Source organism: Neopelma chrysocephalum, unplaced genomic scaffold, assembly GCF_003984885.1.
Source record: "Neopelma chrysocephalum unplaced genomic scaffold, ASM398488v2 Primary Assembly neopelma1_59, whole genome shotgun sequence".
Lineage (NCBI taxonomy): Eukaryota > Metazoa > Chordata > Aves > Passeriformes > Pipridae > Neopelma > Neopelma chrysocephalum.
The window spans coordinates 20,418,859-20,436,490 of NW_020897714.1; the positions used below are offsets into that span (position 1 = coordinate 20,418,859).

General features: G+C 39.0%; 1 protein-coding gene across 6 annotated transcripts in view; it reads left to right on the plus strand.

Moving 5' to 3' along the window:
- LARGE1 (LARGE xylosyl- and glucuronyltransferase 1) overlaps positions 1 to 17,632 on the plus strand; it is a 283,712-nt gene that overhangs the window by 14,047 nt on the left and 252,033 nt on the right. For 2 of the 6 annotated variants that reach the window (XM_027680374.1, XM_027680372.1), the window contains exon 1: positions 5,489 to 5,653. The exons of 3 other annotated variants lie outside the window; for them this stretch is intronic. Coding sequence is in view for 1 of the 3 variants with exons in the window: in XM_027680372.1 (XP_027536173.1) it covers positions 5,630 to 5,653 (24 nt within the window). In the remaining 2 variants the exon portion in view is untranslated. Of the gene's footprint in view, positions 1 to 491; positions 601 to 5,488; positions 5,654 to 17,632 lie in introns of those variants that run through there. One more of the 6 variants, XM_027680376.1, reaches the window with a different exon arrangement.

Consider the following 17,632-nt stretch of genomic DNA (forward strand, 5'->3'; position numbering starts at 1 on the left):
TGAATTGAGTTCATTTTGCCTTGCTGGTTAACTTTTAAACCAGCACAACAGCTTAGGAAATTGTATTAGGCATATTGCAAAACCATCGAGGCTTGCTCTGACTATGAAGGAATGTCCTGGCATGGTGGCTGTTGATTTGAATTTTGGAATGGGACTTGAATATATGATCCCCAAAAGTTCCAAGAACTGTTTTCTTTGGCTCTAAGTGGTATTCATTATCTCTTAAATTTTGACTTCAGTAGTTCTCTTTATTCGAGTGGTGTCGTGGTTTAGGAATGGTATTCCCCAATTTAGTCTTCCCACTGAAAGACTCCAAACCTCGTGCCACTCGCTCACTTCCCCCTTTCCCTCCCCCCTGCAGCAGGATGGAGAGAAGAACTGGAGGCAGAAAAGGTGAAGAACATGGGTTGAGATAAGAACAATTTACTGGAAACAGCAATGAAATAAAACTGAACATAACAGCAACAAGGGTAATGACAGAGTGTACAAGAAAGAGGCGAACGATTCACCCGTGATTGTGCACTATACAGAAACCCCCCGACAATACCCGACCGCTCCACGCCCTGGAAGGGACCCTTTTCCCCATCCCTGCAAAATGAGGTGAGGTGATATAGAATAGCCCCTGGGTCCTACCCATGCCCTCACGTGGCTACTGCAAAAATCAACCATGTCCTGGCCGGAACCAGGAAAAAGTGCACATTTACTTACCATAGGAAGTGATGGTTTACTTCGTAGGACAAATGAAAGGCTTAGATGGTATTATATCTCCATGTCTTTTATGGGAAATTTCATGTCATAAGAAGCACATTTCCCCCTGTACAAATGTGAAATTGTGTTGTAAATGAGATCTCTTAATTACTGCTCAGCTTTACTAAGCTTTTTACTACAGTCAGCAACTGCCTTGCTGAAAAGTACCATAATTTTGAAGCAGAAATTTAGGACCGAAGATTTCAAACCAAATTCTTTCTTCCTCATCATTAGGAGAACAGTGGCTTAGCAGTGAGGAAGAAGAGCATTCTGGTTTATAAACAATATTCAAGTTTTCTTATATTAGTAGATTAGAACAGCATGTTTGTATTTCTCCTCCACCCCCTCACTGGCTCTCTCATGGTTTTGCTTCTAGTTTTTGGACCCCACCTTTCACTTTAGTGCTTCATGTTTTTACTAGTCAAGTTTTGGTCCACATTTTGGATCAAATGTGTATATGTCTCTAGGAAAGAGGGGTTACCTCGAGACCAAAAGTTTGCAGTTTCTTACTGGAAAAAAAGAAAGGTTGATGGTAAGATAGGGTTGATGGTAAGATAGGGTTTTGGGGATGTTTTTATTTATATATTCTGGAAAGAGTACTTCGAAATTGAGAAGTGTGTGTGTCTGTAGGGAGGTATGTAATTTCAACGGGGGTGAGGTGGCATGATGACCTGTATAAGATTTGTGAACTACTTGGTGAAATCTTTTAATGGTCTGGTTAGGGTTGCACAGAGCAATGATTTCTCATTGTATCTGGAGTCCAGGGTAAAATCTGAATTTGTACGCTGTATAATTTGAGCAATTTTCCTTAACTCTAGTCTTCCTTTTGATGTAGACTGTGAGAAGTTTACACACTGTAGCCTGTATTGAATATTCTGAATATTGTCAGTGAAAGTGTGGTCTTATTTGAGAGCGATTACTCCCTTGTTGCATCTCCAAATGTATGGTGACTGCTGATTGCCGTATTTGCCCTGTTTACTCTTCAGCTATATTTCCGTGTTTTAGCCACTTGTTTTCCTTAATTGTACCTTTGGATTGTGTGAGCACCTTTAACAAGCATAATTTCTTCATTAAATATTTGCACCATGCTTAGCACAACAAGAAACGTGGGTCTTTGATGGAGCCTGGCAACCATAGTCCATAATGCTGAGCATAGTGCCCCATAATTAAAGCATTACACAGTTGGACAAGACTGGCAGGACTCATTAAACCACATTTTTATATTAAGGTTACTGAATGTACCTTTAAAGCTTACCCTAGATTCTCTCTTAATGAGTGAGAGGGTTTTTTTGTTTGCCATTCATAACTACGGGGGACTCTAGTCTTCAGATAGCACTGGTAATAATAGCTACAATATCAAAACAAAGAAGGAGATACTAAAAGCAAAGAGAAATGATGCAAAAATCATTCTGTAATCCTCTGGGATAATGGTCTTAAGCCAGGTATTCTTGTGTTTTATGCACTTGCTTTTATTTGTCCTGTTGGACAGAAAGCTTTGTCACTGAAGAGATTTGATAATAGCCTACTCAGTATGATTGTAGTCTCTTGTATTTACGTAATAAACCAAATAATTTTGGACCATTAATGGGTTTAGTCGTCCTTGCCATATGCATTTCACCTCTGATTTCACCTTCAACAGCTTAGATGAAGCTAAATAAGGACTTTCTGCTCACTTAGTTCTGTCCCATGGTGATACTGTATAGACGTCTTCCATTTTTGTGTTTTGATATATTGGAACTCTAGTAAGATACACATGTACTGTACCTGCAGTGTGTATATCTGTAGTTGGCTTATGTGAATATTGGTTGATAAAACTTTGTGTACTTTGGACAAACACTGCAGCCAGTAAAGGCCTATATTGTAATCTAAATCAGAGGAAAAAATTGAAAAAAATTCTTTAACTTTCTGACTTTGCTGCAGCCTCAGTTTTACAGTAGTAAATGTTGCAGTAATAGAATCTATAAAGGATGGAAGTGAGTTTCAGATCTCAGACAACTAGCTTATTCCAAGAGATGTGCACTTGAGTAGCTGAAGAGAGGATATGTGGAAGACAGGTAGCATGCTGGAGCAGGAAACTGGAGATTAAGCTGTTGCTGATCTGTTTTTGTACTTCTGAGGTGGAAAACCTTATCTAAGAGGAGTTTTTCTGGACAGGAATTTATTCTAGAAAGAAATACAAATAGTGCTTTTAACTTGCTTCTTCTGTGACTGTGCATCTTCTCACCACATTAAAACGTTGCCTTTGTTTTTTTATCCTTAACCTTGTAATGAAAAAGGTTGTCCTAGTGTTAGTCTTTTATGTCCTCTAAACTGAGTTGGCTTCCCTGCTGTGACTTCAATAACGCATCATTTCATAAGTTCAGAGGATTTGATGTGTTTAGGGTGAATTTGTGACTTGCTGTTAGATGGTTAAAAGGAAAATAGCTGTAATGGATTGGATGCAAAGCTGCTTCCCCAGCTTCTTTCCCATCCCACCCACTAACATGCAGAAGCATCTGTCTCTCATCTCCTCTTTGCCTCGTGATATGTGCGAGTGCATTTTGACAAACATTTTATGAACAGAGATCTTTGAAAAACCTAGGAGACAAAATAACAGTGGTGAGAAATGCAAGTAGTTCTGTCTTACTAGATAGATACTTGTGCAATAGAGAGTGGTGCTAGGGCAAATAAAAATATTTCTGTAGTAAATGTTACTACAGCAAATGAACCTGTCTTCTTTAGCTCTACTGAAATACAGCATCTCTTAATTTATAACTGTTACTTATAACTTAAAAAACAATGCAGGGTATTTTGGCCTATATTCTTCATAGAAGTTAGAAGATAGTTTTCTTTTTATGAAGTTTCATGAATATATGTTCTGTCTTTTGAGTTATCTGAATGTCTTGTAAAGGAGGATGTTTTCCAGTTGAAGGTTATGACTATGTTGTTTTTAAAATGTCATACTTTTTATATATTGGCAGGTAGAAATGATGACTGAAATGTTTTCCGTATCTGGAGGAAAGATCAGTGGTAGACAGAAATTCATAGTAACTTAGAGTAGTTTTCTAAGTGTGCAGGATACATGTATTGTTTTACTATTTGGAATACATGTGTATGTGGTGCTTTCAACTTGGGAGGATAACAGGTGTGTAAACCCCTACTTTTTATTTTTTTATGTGAACTTGCTGCAATGATTTTACTTGTTACTTACTCTGCGGGTGTAAGGAGGTTTTTTAGGTAATACGTGGAAAAAATGAAATAGCATGTTCTGAAAACACCCCAAATCTTTTGCAAGTAATGCTACAATTTATAGCATAGATGAGAAAAACAGTAAGAGAATGGCAGCTGCTTAAAACTAAATACTTTTTTTTGTTCTTCAGTGACTGTCCCTTTGCATCAATATGCCAGAAGTATATTACTACTCTGTATTTTGAATCAACTCTTTGCTCACTTGTACTGTTGCACCTTGAGGTTGGAAAGAGGTGGTCTGTAAATTCAATCACACTTAAAACCAACTACGCAAAAGAAGTTGATGGCAGTAAAACTCATCCTTTGTCAGCTGCCTGACAGATCTATTTATTGTGAGTACCTTGTTAACTTCTTGAGGAGGTTCTCTCTGCACCAGAACACCCCATTCAGTGTGTTTCAATCACTACAGGCGGTAGAGCTTCCAGCCACACAGCTCCAACCAAAAATGCTCCAAATAGACAGCTGATCTACTCAAAGCCCAAGAATTCCTGTGACTGGCTAGGAGATGTCACTTTCAAATTTAAAGGGCTTGATTTACAAATCTGCCCAAACTCCCTGTATATTAATAAAATGCCTCTCCGTTGATTCACTGACAGGCTTACAAGTTTCTTTAGGGCACAGGTGATTACTGGTAAGAAGAAACGTTGTCGTCCTACTGAAGCCTGAGGAGAACATTTTGTGGACTTCTCTAAAATACTGTAGTAGTGGTTTGGTTTAATTGACTTCATACTTCTATGTTAAAAAAAAAAGTTGTCTGAAAGTTTGAACACATTAATGTGATTGATTATTTGAGTGGAAGAAATAGGTAGGCTTCCTCATAAATTTAGGATTTTTATTCTTTGCAAATGCACTTTACTGTTGTGTTCCTGTAAGATGTTTTTATTAATTTATTTTGATACAGTTTTTGCATTCAGTGTTATTTCCATTTCTGTTTTTCTGCTTCTACAATTGTAATACTGAAACTGACTGTTGTCCAGGATCTATTTCCCTTTGTATTGTCCATCCTTCAAAAAGACAGCCTGACAGTAAATTGTGTAGTGTTTTGTTTTCCCCCTAGGGGTAGTTGCAGAGATTAGCAGGACAATGAAATAGTAGGGGAAAGCATCTGGAAGGAAAGACTTTCCAGATGGATATCCTGTTGAGATATAATAGGGGACATGCCTGGTATTTTTGTTTTGTTTTGTTTTTCAGGAGCATGGGGTGTAAAAATTTTGCTCTGCATTTTTTAGTCTTTTCATTTTTCCTTTTTTTTTCATAATGAGATGTTTGCTAATGCCAGAGGAGTCAATCTGATTATCTAGCCTCATGATTCAGACTGTAGAATTTCAGCAGCTATTCCTTACTACAGGAACTAAGAGTCCATAAATAATGGTTAAGCTATATCTAATGGTGAGATTTTAATCTTTATTTTTAAGATTTTGAGTCAAAATAAGTGAGTGCATTTCATGGTTTGACCCACTGATAGTTTTATCTTGTATTATCAGCTGTGTTTCCTGATTTCTTCCCCGGGTATTCCTGTAGGAAGCCAATTGATCAATATAGATTAAAAGCACAGACCATTCAGAAAATCCAGTGCACAAGTGCCCAACTGACCTTGAGAAAATATTTGAAGAGCAAGAATCAAATGCAAAACTAAGGAAACTCAAAAGAATGGATGGATAGCTATACTTATCCTGAGGTTAGTAGTAGCAAATATTGAATGGCACAAATGATACAGTTTTTCAAAGAAGCTTAAGAATATAGTAGCACATTTTATTAGTAGTTCTTTGAATAAAGTAGGTCAGTTGGAATAAGAAAAGACTTCACATTTCTCAACAAAACAAAAGGTAACTATATCCAACAGATGTCCAGAGAATGGGAGCCAGCTAAAAGTTTCAAATTAACTTCTATAGCAAGATTAAACTCTATATGCTACTTGGAATTCATCTTCCCCCCTGCACTTCTAAGATTCTGTTTTGCTTTTTGGCTGTCCCAAGACTTACTATTGGCCCACATGATGAATTACAATTGAAGGAAGAGAACAGGTGATGTTTCAATAAGAGTTCTTAAAATGTCTTTACTGAGATTTAAACTAACCTATCCTTTCTCTGGAAATAAGCAAATTCTTTTTCCCTGTAAGGTTAAGCCCTTTCTTTTCTAACTGAGCAAATAGCCTGATATTTTTCCGAACAAAGTAAAAATCAATAACTGAACTTGGACATTCTGCTCCCTTGATAACTACAAAGTCTACTGTTACTTTCCTGCATAGGCAACATTCAGTGGCAACACAGGTCCTTTTCTGGTTATAATAGAAGATCCCTCATAATTTCACATGAGTTTTCAGGAAGATTTTATGATAATTGGTCATTTCATCTATATGGTTGCCTGAGTAATCTTTATAGGGGCATGAGATAAATGGGGGGAGGAGGAGAAAGAAGGAAGGCTACAAGACTGGCTAAATCCCAAAGCATCTCAGACTTAAATGTTCTGTTTTTGGGGTAGGCATCTGACTAGAGCCACCCCCAGCTGACATCTGGGGAGTGTGTGATCAGCTTTTAGCTATCCCTTAAATTCACCACTGAAGCACAGATAACAGTCAGCATCAGTTTCAGAAGATCAGTACTACTAATCCTTCACTCTCAAGAGATTTATTAGTAGGTAAAACTGCACTAAGGCACATTTGTGTGAAATTCTCTTTAGATCCACCGATGCCATTAACTACTTCCTAGCACTGTTAAAAACTTTAAAATGTAGTAGATTAAAAACTACACAAGTTCCTTCTTGAGTTTTTCATGGGATGGTTTATTATGCAAGTCCATCTTCCTGTCCATCTTCCAAGTACTCACATGACTTTTGCTATTATTTGGAAGTCTTTTTTTTTCTAGGAATGGCAGTGGGTGATACCCTCTAATGGAGATTTTTTTTTCCAAAACTGATCTCCTTCTGATCTAAATAATTGCACTGTTTATGTTATAAAAATTTGTATTTACTTTCATCTGCATGTGAATGAAAAACATTGAGCTGGTTTATGTTTTGTGTTTAAAACTTCAGGGGGCCAATGAAGGAATAAGTTTGTTTCATAAGGGGAATAACTCCTGGACAAAGCCAAAATTAATATTCATATGTATTTTGTCTTCATACATTGTCTGCTAGAGCCATTCCACATATCACTTGTTATGAGAGATGGTTCACTAATTTACAGAATGAGGAATGGTTTGCATCTTTCTATTAAATTTGCAAACACAAACAAGGAGGGGGGTAGATTAGTTGCTTCATCCTAATAGCCTAATTTTAAAAGAAGTTTAGATCCTCAGTGGCTGTAAATACTGTATTTTTTCCTTTTTTTCCCTTCTTCTTTTCACCTGATACAAACTTACCAAATAATTACTTAGACCAGACTTATGAATTCAAGAACAGACTGCTACATTAGCATGTTTGGCCATGTTTTGCTTTCTCTTGCCAAGAATTGTTTTCTGTCTATTAATTGGAGGTGTCGCTGTCCATGCTGAAGTAATAGTGATTTTTACATGCAGAACCAGAATCCCAATCAGTAATTAGCCACAAGTTCCAAGTTCTACTCCCTAGTGTATTGGTAAAGGTTCATGACTAAAGTACTGCCTTCATCTCATGGATTCTATTTCAAGTTGATATTAGAAGTGGAGGATAATTCATGACTGTAGATTCCCTTGCAAGTGGATATTAGACCCAAGTTAATAAGCACCATAGCTTAAAGGAAGGCAGTCTGCTGGGGTGGCAGCTCGCCTGAACATTGAGTGTGTAAATATTCCTTGTGTTCCTGAGTGGGAACTTCTAAAGGATTCTTATAAAACACAAAAGAAAGGATACCTTTAGTTAACTGTAAATTTTTCAACTACTGATAATATAAATTTCATAAAGTTGATACCTGGTGCTGTCAAATTGTAGGCTGAGTAAATTTTATGATCCTGCTTAGATAAGTGAAGTTTTGTCATCTTGGATAAACTATCCTTACTAATTTACTCAAAATACCAGGACTGCTGCAGGGGAAAAGCAACAGTTGGCACATGTATTTATGCCCAGTGGAAATTGGAGGGCAAAGTGAAGTGGTTACTGCCATCTTACACTTAAAATTATATTATTTTAAAATCACGGCCAGATTGCCTTCATGATGATTTCAGGATTGTTAAAATCTGAGATGCCTCCGTCAAGACTGGTATCAGTGCATGTCAAGAAAGTGATAGCTAACAGCATCCTTAAACATGCTTGACCACTGACGGTGTAGAAATGTAAATTTGTAAAAGAAATACCAAGATTTTATGGATGTGGTGTGAATGGTAATGCTCGTGTGTGTAAGCACCAGAAGAAACAGCGGGACAAAGCAAAGCAGTTAAAAGCATGGCCTGTATCAATAACGAAAAACCACCAATCCCAGTGGTAAAATTGAGAGATGTGGTTTGCAAGACCAAAATACCTGTGCTTTGATAAAGCCACCGCACAGATGGCTTGTCAGCAGAAGACCCCCAACCTAGATGAAGGAAGGTGGAAAAAGGTTTTATATGCCATTCCTCTTTTTGTTAAGTCTCAAGGAAAACAACATATATTCCAAGTGAGGAAAAAAAACTAGAGTGGGTAGCAAGTGGCCCAAGATTTTTGGAAATTGAATTTAGCAAGACTTGGAGACTGAGAACAACCTCTTAACAGTTGATGATGCCTAAGTGGTGTAAAAGAGACTGTCTGAAAGCTGGCTTGTAAGTGAAGGGGAACTCCAGAGGCATAGTATGGACTTGACAGCTACAACCTCTTGTCCTCTCTGTGCAGACTACTTGGGCACAATATCTTGGTACTTGTGAGAATGCAGGCTTGAGCACGTGAATGGAATCTATGAGAGAATGAGTGTTAGTGGGTAAACCAAATTTATTTAGACACTTTGTATATAAATACCACCTTCCCTTTCCATGATTTCTTGTATTTTACAGTAATTTTTCTATATAGAATATATGACTTACCATTTCTCAAAATTTCCATCACTATAGTGTTTGTTTCTTACTAGTTTATTAGCTAAAAGATGTTTTGATATTTTCCCAGAAGGCAGCCTGTGCCAATAACAGAAAAAAAAATCTTAGAAACTTAATATTTGGAAAATGAGTGCTACATTTGATAAGATTGGCTGGTTATTTTTCAGACACAGAAACAATCTACTTCTATGGATACTATTATTTTCTTGGAATTTGCTTTGGAAGCTGTTGCTGATTTCATTAGAAAAATAAAAAAAACTTAATTACTTTCCTTTTAGAGAAATTTACATTTTTCTTTGTTTCCTTGTTCTTGATCTTTGTAATCAGTCCAACTGTTTGTGAACTCTTGACCATCCATAGTAAGCAAGCCAGAAAATCTGGCAGACAAGGCCTTGCTCCGTTGAATAGCTCCCTTTTGTAAATTTTCACAGAATCACAGAATATGCTGAGTTAGAAGGGATCCACAAGCATCACGGAGTCCAACCCTTAGCCCTGCACAGGACCATCCCCAAGAATCACACCATGTGCCCGAGAGTATCATCCAAACACTTGAACTCTGTCAGCCTTGGTGCTGTGACCACTTCCCTGGGGAGCGTGTTTCAGCACCCAACCACCCTCTGGGTGAAGAACCTCTTTCTAATATCCAAACTAAATCTCCCCTGGCACAACTTCAGGCCATTCCCTTGGGTCCTGTCACTGGTCCCCACAGAGAAGAGATCAGTGTCTACCCCCCTCTTCCCCTCACAAGGAAGTTTAGACTGCAATGAGGTCTCCCCTCAGTCTTTTCTTCAGACTGAACAGACCAAGTGCCCTCAGCTGCTCCTTATACGGCTTCCCCTCAAGGCCCTTCACCATCTCCATTGCCCTCCTTTGGACACTTTCTAACAGCTTTAGATCCTTCTTATATTGTGGAGCCCAAAACTGGACAAAATATTCAAGGTGAGGCCACCCCAGTGCAGAGCAGAGCAGGACAAACCCCTCCCTCAACCAGCTGGTGATGCTTCACCTGATGCCCTCCAGGGCACAGTTGCCCCTCCTGGCTGCCAGGGCACTGCTGACTCATATTCAACTTGCTATAGTCCAGGACCCCCAGGTCCCTTTCCATGGCACTGCTTTCCAGCATCTCATTCTCCAGTCTGTCCGAATGTCCAGGGTTGCCCCATTCCAGATGCAGAATTCAGCACTTCCCCTGTTGAACTTCATATGGTTGATGATTGCCCAGCCCTCTAATTTGTCGAGGTCTCTCTGCAGGGCCTCCCTGCCTTCGAGGGAGTCAACAGCTCCTTCCAGTTTTGTGTCATCTGCAAACTTGCTTAGTATCCCTTCCAATCCTGTGTCCAAGTAATTTATGACGATGTCGAAGAGCACAGAGCCCAAGACGGAGCCCTGTGGAACCCCACTAGTGACAAATCACTGGTCTGATGTTACCCCATTCACTATCACCCTCTGTGATCGCCCCATGAACCAACTGCTCACTCACCATACAATATGTTTATCCAACTTGTGCTGGACACTTTGTCCAGAAGGATCCTGGGAGAGACAGTATCAAAAGATTTACTGAAATAAAAAAAAAAAATTACATAAACTGGCTTCCCTTGCTCAACTAGGTGGGTTCCCTTGTCATAAAAGGAAATCATGTTTGATAAGCAGGACTTTCCTCTCATGAAGCCAGAGGCTGTGACCAATGACTGCATTGTCTTTCATGTGTTTTTCAATACCTCCCAGAATAATCTTCTCCATAACTTTACCAGGCACTGAAGTGAGACTGACCAGCCTGTAGTTTCTGGGGTCCTCCTTCTTACCTTTCTTCAAAGTCAGGACAACATTTGCCAGCTTCCAGTCAGCTGGAAGCTCTCTGGATTCCCAAGACTGCTCAAAAATCATCAAAATCAAGGTTTTGCAATGACATCAGCATCTCTTTGAGGATTCTAGGATGAATCCCATCAGGCCCCATAGATTTGTAGGGATCCAGCTGGAGCAGCAGATCCCACAGAATTTCATGATTGACTGGGATTTGATCACTCGCACTCATGTCCTCCAGCTCAGGGCACTGAGACTCCCTTTGTCCATCATCTGTGTTGAAGACAAAGGCAAAGGAAGTGTTAAACACCTCTGACTTGTCTCTGTCCCTGTTTGTGAGGTGACCATCCTCATGCTGTAAGGGGCCAATGATATTTCTATATTGCCTATTGCCATTCATATATTTGAAAAATCTCTTTTTATTGTTCCCCCCATTTCTGGCCAACTTCAACTCCAGCTAAGCTTAGGCTACACAGTGGCAAGCAACATCTCTGAATTCTTCTCATGTCACTTGACCATGCTTCCACTGGGCATACACCTTTCTTTTTTTGCCTTATTTCCAAGAGAAGATCCCTGCTCAGCCAAGCTGGCCTTCTGCCTCGCCTACTTGACTTCTGACATTTGGGAATTGCCTGCTCCTGTGCCCTTAGGAGGTGATGTTTGAAAAATGACCAGCACTGAGGTACCCCAGCACCTGCAAAAACATTTCCCAGGGGACCTTAGTAATTCCCTGAGCAGCCTGAAGTCTGCTCTCCTCATGTCCAGAGTTGAGGTTTTGCTAGCACTTTTCCTTCTATCAACAGAGATTTTAAACTCGATCACCTCGGGGTTGATGTGGCCAAGAGCCCACCAATCTCCACTCTGCTCACGAGATCCACTCTGTTGACAGCAGATCAAGGAGGGCATCTTCCTGATTTGGCTCCCTTAGGACTTGTTCCATAAAATTTTCATCCAGGTTTTTTAGGAATCTTCCGGCCTGGGTTATACCAGCTATGTAATGCTCTCAGTTAATTTCTGGCAAGTTGAAGTCCTCCATAAGGACAGGGGCAGTTGTCTTGGAAGTGTCCCTTAGTTCAGTTCCTCAAAGAATAATTCAACAGTGTCAACCTCCTGGCTGGGAGGTCTGTAGTAGACTCCCGCAATGACATCCTCATTATTTGTTTGTCCCTTGATTCTCACCCAGAGGCTCTCAGCTGAGCCATTGCCAACTTTGTGTCACTCAACATTTTTATCTAATCTTTGGGCTTTTTGTACTGCCAGTCACTGTCATATGTAAACATTCTTGAGGGTGACACATCTGTGTAATAAGTCCTTGAGAATCTTTCTGGAATTTTGTGCCTTGATCCTTCCTTGTTTGGGGGAAAGGTTTTTGCTGGGATTTTTTTGGCTCTTGGGTGTGTGATTGTACATGTACAGTCCTTTTTTTTGGCATCTTGGGAAGTGTTCTAAATGTTGTGGTTCCTAAAGATGTGGAATACAGACAAAATCAGTGCAATCTCCTTTGGATGTCAAGTACAGAGCTAATTACCATGAACATATGTTTTATTCCCGGCTGTTATTATCTGCAGTGGATTTTTTGAAATTTCCGGTGGCTGGGGGAAATCCTTTTTTTTTTTTTTGGTAGATCATGACAACCTCAAGGATGGTGAAACAGTCACTGGTGGAACTGTGTTTGCCCAACTGACAGTCCTTCTGGGACCTGATGGCAGCAGCAGAGATGGGTTTGGGGGACTCTATGAGGCACTCCCTTGCAGCTGGGCTGTGAAGTGATAGTAGGCAAGTCTTTTGCAGGCAGGAAGGCTGCTGTGTTCTGCCAAGCTGGAATAGAGATTTTGAGGAAATTGCTTCAATTTACTGACCTAATTGCAGTTAATTACAATAATTTTGCCTGGAAGTGACTGATGCAGGGATCAATGTGATGTGGTCATATTCTCACCTGGGAGAAAAAGCTGTTTCCTAGTAGGTTGGAGGATATCTAAAAGGTTTCTGACTGCATGTGTATTTGACTGCTATGTTCTTTAGGAATTCTTACCCTTTCAGAACATGAGGCCCACTGCTCTAGATAGTAAGGTTTTTTTGCTAAATCTCTTTATACTTTACGGTAGTTCCAGCATGTACTTTCTCAGAGTTTTCTCAGTTTATTTCTTCAGAAATGTAGACAGAAATGGTGAAGAAATATACATATAGCAATTGTTCTTTACTTTAGGCATTGCAAGAAAGGTCTGTGGTTGAGCCACGGGGCTAAAGGCAGCTCCAGAATCTCTATTCCCTCACATTTTGTGTTACATGACAATTACCCACCCCCAAGTTGCAGAAGAAAATGTGTGCTTTTCAGATTTGTATAGCAACTTGGATTCTCTCTGGATTTCCACACAGGGGATACAGCTTCAGAGGTAATGTGGGTCTGTGTTATGGACCTCTGAGATTGCAGGTCTCTGGCTGACAGTCTGAGGCAGAATTGTACTCTCCTGGTAAAAATTGCTGTTGAAAAAACAAACCAGTGTCAATCTAAGGGAGAGGAAAAATCATTTAAGTGAAAGAGAACAATCAATGTTGAAATTTCTTGGATATTTTTCTCTGCTTTGTGTTTTTTTTTTTTTCAATATGTACTGAAATTTATACAAAATAGAGAGTACAACTGGAAATCTCCTTTGCCCTGGAGTGTTTATGTTGAGTTTAGCATGGGGAAGTTCTCATCTTCTTTTTGGAATACTTTGGTGCCACTAAAAGAAAATTAATGAATTAACTATACTTATTAAGGAATCCAGTAGCAATAGAGGTACTGCATCTTAACTGTTCAACTGTGAAGTTGCTCAAAGATGTTTCACACAGAAAACATGCAAGACAATAAAATTAAAAACAAAGCACTTTAAGAAATGTCAGAATTAAGGTTGCCTATGTTGTTGCTAGTTAAACCTGTTGTGCAGGCATTTTCTGTAGGAGATAGTAAGCAGATTTACGTTACAATATTGACTTGACAGCTTGGAATTTTAATGGAACATACTGTTCTAAAGAACATTTTGACACAGAATCAATTTCTATGGTACTTCTCGGTCTGAAATGTAATTTTCTATTTTACAGGCTAAAATGTTTCATTTGGGGTATTTGGGTGGCTGTGACCCTAATCCATGTCTTTTCTTAAAACATCTCGATACACCTGAAAGACTGGCATGTTGATTGACCTCATTGGTTAGACTGCATGTTATGTGATGCCAAGTGGTCATACAAACACCTGTTGCTCAGTGATTCATGACAAGAAATGTATAAATCTCAACCAGTAGTGGTGAAATTATACAAGCAATCTCCTTATGCCAGATTTAAAATTGCAAAGCATGATGTAGCAGTGTGAATAAACTCAGTCTGCAGGGAAACAGCTAGCACAGAAAACCCCTCAGATTTGGGGTTTTGGCAGAGACATAAATGAGCGGAAACAGGACCTTGTGTTAAAGGTTGTGTATTACTTTCCAACCTGAGTCACCACATGTGCTCTCTAGGTAAGGAATTCTTTATTGCTGTCTTTTGCAAAAAAAAGGTCACTGTATTTATCATGCTTTCTCCTCTTTAGTACTGTTTTAAAAGCTGTTCGAATACAGAATTTGAGTAGTGGCTGGCCCTGACTGATCACTCCAGACCCAAGCCTCTTCATGGGTCTGGCATCTTAGGAGAGTTCCTCTTTCTGCTAATCATACTGAGCTATTTAAATAAACTGTAACAGTGTGCAGTATACATTAGTAACACTGGGAAAGAGCTAAGTACCCATCATGGTGATTCCTACATCAAAATTTTTTTCTTTTATAAGAGCTATATAACCCTTGTTCACAACTAGATTGAAATGATTTTTAATTTGGTACTAGTGATGATAGGGTGAATGGGAAGAGAAGTAATGGAAGTGGTAAAGTAGCAAGGTAGCTGTTTCAGAAGGGCTGAAGTTTGTGATCATCTTGATCTACAGGACTGCACTTGAGAGCTGAGCTGTTTTGCAGTATTAAATGCACTGTAACATTTTGAATTGTCCTGGAGGAGTCATGGTTAGGAGTGGGAATGCATTTTGAGAGAAGAAGTTGATTCCACTTGCTCCCCGTGTTCATGCATTACAAAAGTTGGAATGTAAATGCTTTTAAGTCCCACCTTCAAAATTCATTTTTCCATGTAAAGTATTTGCTTGACTTTCTTTTCAAGAAGTCTGGAAAGATAACTATTACTCTAGAGATATTTTTGAAGATTTTGTTTGTAGTTAGAGACTGTAAAACTTTGGTGCACAGTTGGAAAAAATGGGCCCAGTACATCTACAACAACTGAAGTTCTTGGCGTCTGCATACCAGGGATTTCTGTCAACCATGCCAGTATCTGAAATGCAGGATAGCAAAAAGTGAACTTTGCCAGCATTTGTACTTTTCCCATTCATAAGAATCAGTAGGCTTCACACCATCTTTTTTCCTGGGCAGTCTTAACTGGAATTATTTGCAGCTCTTTACAGTGTTTCTTGTAATAAGAGAAAACACAAAATGTTTTAGCTGTACTTCCTGGAGTAGGCAGAAATGCTACTTTCATCTCCAGCAGACTGTTAAGGAATTAGTGTCATCATTCTTGCCAGTTTGCCCATTTTCTGGTGGGTGATAACTGTGTTTAGTGAATAATGAACACTATAAGTTGTGGAGTTTTTTTACTGCCCCTAGCTCTCCCAGTGGACAGCTGCCAACTTAATCTATCCTTAAAGTCAGCTAAGAGCATATGTAAGCTTTAAAATGAGCCTCTATGTAAGTGCTGTAAAAAAAGCTGTTTCCCTTAAAACAAGAAGTACAAAAGCCCATAGAATTGTAAAAAAATTGTGGTAGTGATAAACTTATTTTAGAGGACGACAAAATTGTTATTGTCTGAAACCCAAATACTGCCACACTGACAATATGAAAGTTAATCTGACTTGACTGAGTTTCATTATCTATCCACCTTCAGAGAGGAGCAAAAAGCAAGAAATGGATTTCTGAGATATCTAAAAAAAGGTCTTATCTTATTAATTGACCCTATATTAATAAATTTGTTTGTAACAGATAAGTAAGTCAACCTCATCATTTTAGTTAGACAAACAAGTCAGGAGTAATGATGATTCTTCTGTTCCTTTATGGCTTCCTGAATATAAACACAGAAATGCTGCTCTTAAAAAAGGGAGAAAGAAACTATATACCACAATTTTGTATTGTATTTGAATATAATAACCATGATCCACATTTCTACTGTCTTTTCCAACAGCTGAGTTTCATAGTTTGAGGGGCATATGTAACTCTGTCCCCTTTCTTGTCTCAAAAATTCAGTCCAATGTCTTTACCGTAGGTGGAATTTCAAAATCCCAAGTCCTGGCTCTAGTGCCTCTGACCAACCACTGGGTTGAGCTAAGTTCTCATACTTTGATTATTGTTTTTCAGAAATACATGACCAGTGGTGTATATAATGTCCTCTTATACAGTTTTAAGTGTAGAAGAACAGAACAAGAGAAGACAAAAAGTATTTTTAGACTAGTGAGTTATCTGCAAGCTTGTTTATTGTTCCTAAGCATCATGTCTAGATAGATACAACTTTATCTACCAAGCTGTATGTATCTTTTTGTCAATCTAGTGAGACTCCTGGAAGAGCTTCCCCAAGACTATCTGGTCTTTCCTTCCTCCTGCAAAGCCATTTTGAAATCACTGTAGAAATGTTGATTGTCTTGTACTCCCAGGTCTCTAGATGTCCAGTAGCAAATATATTACTCCCTTAATGTTCATCATGGATTAGTCAAATAACTTGGATTGGAAGGAACCTCAGGAACTCATCTAGTCCCACCTCTTGCTCATGGTGCAGCTTACATTAAGCCAGTGAGAAAAACAGCTTTTTTTGCTAATTAACTGTTAAGTCAGGACTGTATTAGACTTTAGGAACATTTTTAACAGCAAAATCCCTGTGAACTTTTAAAACACATCTTAAAAATGTTTCCCTCTTCCTCAGTTGTATTTTATGAGCCTCGTTCTCTTATCTTTCTTAATTTTATCTCCTTTCAAGCAGTGCTTTCTTGAGTGTTCTGTTTCTGTGATGGATTGTTCTGTTTGCAGCAATGGAAAGACATCCTTTTGCCTAATGACTTTTATTAAGTTTCAGGCAGCTGAAACCATGGCTTCCTTTCTCTGCCAGTGTTGATAAACAGGGTGGCGGGGTGAGAGCCTCATTGTGGGAAATGAAGCAGAGAAGGGGGACAGGAGATACTGAGTTCCTGTAACATCTCTTTGCATTGCAGTGTGTTAGGTGCCCTTTCAGAATGTATTTGGGAGAATTGCACTCAATAGTTTTTGCTGGCAGAGTGCATAACGAGCCTGTAAGATTAGAGACTCAGACTTTCAGTACCACAGGTTGAAGAAGGTAACTTCAGCAGTGAGGGAAGGGGAAGAGCTGGCAGCTCTATAAGAAGGTGGATTTTTTCGTTTGTTGGGAAGTGACAGTTATCTATAATTTTTTAAAGTGTCTGTGAGGAAGTTGACCTGATCTCTTAGTGTACTTATTTTTTTCAGCTCTGCTGCCTCTTTTATGAGCACTAAAACTTGGTTGTGCTTTAGAGAAAACCAAGCAAGATGTTTTAGTATTTCAGTTACTAGACAAAGCAAAGTTGCCAGTTTTCATTGACAAGAAACTGCTTCCACAGAAGCTTAAACGTAAAAATAAGGAACTTGGCTGATCATGTGTGCCATTGAAGTGATGTTTGTCAGTTAAATAGTTTTAAGAGTTTCAGAATTTGATCAGCTATGGTGAAGGGAAAAGCATTAACTGTGTATACGTAGCATTCTATGAAGCTTTATTCTATGAAGCAAACAGAACAGAAATAATTGCTAGTCTTGGAGCAATACATGACACCTAAAGGG